The sequence below is a fragment of the Octopus bimaculoides genome, chromosome 12 (assembly GCF_001194135.2).
Source record: "Octopus bimaculoides isolate UCB-OBI-ISO-001 chromosome 12, ASM119413v2, whole genome shotgun sequence".
Taxonomy (NCBI): Eukaryota; Metazoa; Mollusca; class Cephalopoda; order Octopoda; family Octopodidae; genus Octopus; species Octopus bimaculoides.
Genome location: NC_068992.1, coordinates 57,638,986 through 57,641,669, shown reverse-complemented (window position 1 = coordinate 57,641,669; position 2,684 = coordinate 57,638,986). Strand labels below are relative to the sequence as shown.

At 35.7% G+C, this 2,684-nt stretch overlaps 1 protein-coding gene across 12 annotated transcripts in view; it reads left to right on the top strand.

Annotated features, from left to right (window-relative positions):
• The window catches only part of LOC106868187 (unconventional myosin-IXAa), a 213,418-nt gene that overhangs the window by 76,595 nt on the left and 134,139 nt on the right, over positions 1–2,684 (top strand). For 10 of the 12 annotated variants that reach the window (XM_052972194.1, XM_052972193.1, XM_014913347.2 and 7 more), the window contains exon 16: positions 1,636–2,079. The exons of the other annotated variants lie outside the window; for them this stretch is intronic. In XM_052972194.1, the coding sequence (XP_052828154.1) occupies positions 1,636–2,079 (444 nt within the window). The remainder of the gene's footprint in view (positions 1–1,635; positions 2,080–2,684) is intronic. 12 annotated transcript variants of the gene reach the window in all.

The following is a 2,684-nucleotide window of genomic DNA, read 5'->3' as shown; positions in this document are numbered from 1 at the left end:
GCGTTGTATACATCCAAATCAGTTCTGACTGTGCAGACATTACCATTTCTGTCTTTTGTTTATTCTGACATAATGCATCTAGAACCACATTATCTATTGTATCCTTTTGTAATCTGATAAGGTGTGGCTCGAGGAAGGTTGGGTTACTATTTCTAGCAGGTCAAGCAACCATGTGAAAGCTCACTTGGTTCTTTCACCACATGTATGCAGAGGGTGTAATATGAATTCTTTAGATAACCAGCCTGCTCTTAGTTGCCTGTCTATGATAGTTGTCAAGTGTCTTAGATAAGATATCTCAGTGTTGCTCATACCATTTCAATTGAAATATATTTATATTATGGTTGAGGTTCTTGTCATACGATGGCTGTGGAATTCCTGAAGAGAATAAGCTGTTCGATAAAGCATTTTACAGTTGCATATTTTAAAGTATTTTGTTGTTGCGTAACTCCAGGCCTGTCTATCAGACTTACAATCAAAGACATACCAATTGTGACCACCATGTCTTTGGAGTATTTAGGATGATACTGCATAATGTGCCTTTCCTTCTTTCTAAGACTGTCATGTATATGATTTGAAGATTTAGTTGCTCTTTCTAGCCAGTCAAGAGGTTCTGTTTGATGGTTCATCCGGCATTTTGTTTAGCTTGTAGCTACCTATTGTTTTGTTTGTTTTTAAGTTTTTCAAGATTACCACAGGTAGGGCTCAGAATTTTCTTCAGGTCAAGTGGCCCATCTCACTCAAAATGGCCCTAAATAAGGGGTTGTCTAAGGATGTTGAACAAATATTATTATTATTATGATTACTGGGTTCCGTATGCATTTCGTGGACATCAGATAATGGTTGTTCCTATTGTTAAATGGAGATTTATACTCACTGATTTTTTTTTTTTTGTTTTTAAATATACTTTATGATCTTGGTGGTGTTATTGAGTTTCATGTGCATTTGATGATCTTCAGTTAAAAGTCGTTGAATGGTGAAATAGAAGAATACATGCTCATTGATTGTTCTTATTGTCTTTTTAAATATAATAATTAACCACGGAGCTGTTACTGGTTTTCATAGGCATCTGGCAATCATCAGGTAACGTTAGTTGTGATTTTGGAGGAACACTGTTAACAGTTTTTTCTTATTGTTATTGTTAAACACATTAACTCTATAACGCCTAAATTATGAATACACACAAAAAACAATGTTTATTAGTCTTTTGCAGCTTAAGTTAGGAGTGTGTTTTCATGGAAAAAGAATTTTAATTTTCATGTATAAATATATGAATTACTCAGATGGTAATAATTCAGTTAATACCTGTCGGATTTTGTAATTGTTTGCATGCAATAATAACATTTTTCCAATGTAAAAACATTTCTTTTGGTCTTGTCCAAGCTTTTGGTTTTGTTATTTACCTTCTGTAAGAATGTAATATTTGAAGCTTCAAGAATTCTTAACAATAGGCGTTATTGGGTTAAACATCAGCCTTCATGTGTATTTGTGTGCGTGCTTGTGTGTGTGTGTGTGTGTGTGTGTGCATGTGTGTGTGCGTGCGAGAATGTATGTGTGTATGTGTGCATAAAAAGTTGTAATTTTGTTAACATGTTGATGCCATTTTGTTTGGAGCAAATTTCTTTCTGTTTTCTATAGTATACGGCATGCTGGGAATGGTGACCTGCTACCTGTCAATGGTGTATCCTCTCCTCCTTCCAAAGAGAGAACAGCACTGCCACTGCATGAAAACCAACTGACCAGTATTGCATGTCCACTCTCTACTAACCACAAGCAAGCCACGACTGCTACTACAGCTGCTGCTACTAACACTACTACTCATACTACTACTACTAATTCTTCCAACGCAACTCCTCCTCTTCCTCTTACCACGGCTACTGACCATTTTGCTGTCTCACATCCAACATCTTGTCCCAGTGGCAGCAGAGTGTGTGGTGTCATTGGCAGCAGTACAGACAGCTGTCATCATAGCCATACCCTGGGTCACAACAAGATGACTGATCATGTACTTACCAGCCCTGTAGAGAACTATTTACCAGTAGCTGATGCCCTCCTCATTATGAAGGCACAGCAGGTGATTAAGTATGTGTCCTATCCATCTCAACTATTTTTCTTAACTTTGATTCCTTTCACTTAGATAGCTAACTTGTCCCCTAGTTTTATGACCGAATCAATGAATGAATGAATGAACTTCCAACTCTGTGAAGATTCCAATCCATTTGAGACCATGCATGGTTCATTTTGTATCCAGTGATTCTCAACCATTTTTTTTGCTTATGGCTCCTCCTTTTGATTCCTATTTTACTCAGATGGACTCTCATACCCATTTAATGTTTGACCCTTTTGATACCAACCTGTCTGGAACCACTTCTGGGTTTATGATACAAATCCCTGGTTTTAAAGTGATATAAATTAAAATCTTCCACCAAAATTTCAGGTTCATTTGTTCCAAACACCTATTTAATAATGACAAGTTATTTGAGTAAATTTTACATTATTATTAAAATTATCTAAAATGGAATTATATTTCAACAGAAATGTGGTAACAAAAGGGTTTAAAAAATTTAATATCAATTAGGAATTGCATAAAAAAAAAATTGTTAAATATTTTGTGTATTGTAGAAGTATAACCAATTTATTGCACATAAGCTTCAACAACAAAATCTTAATCGACACCCCCCCCCCCC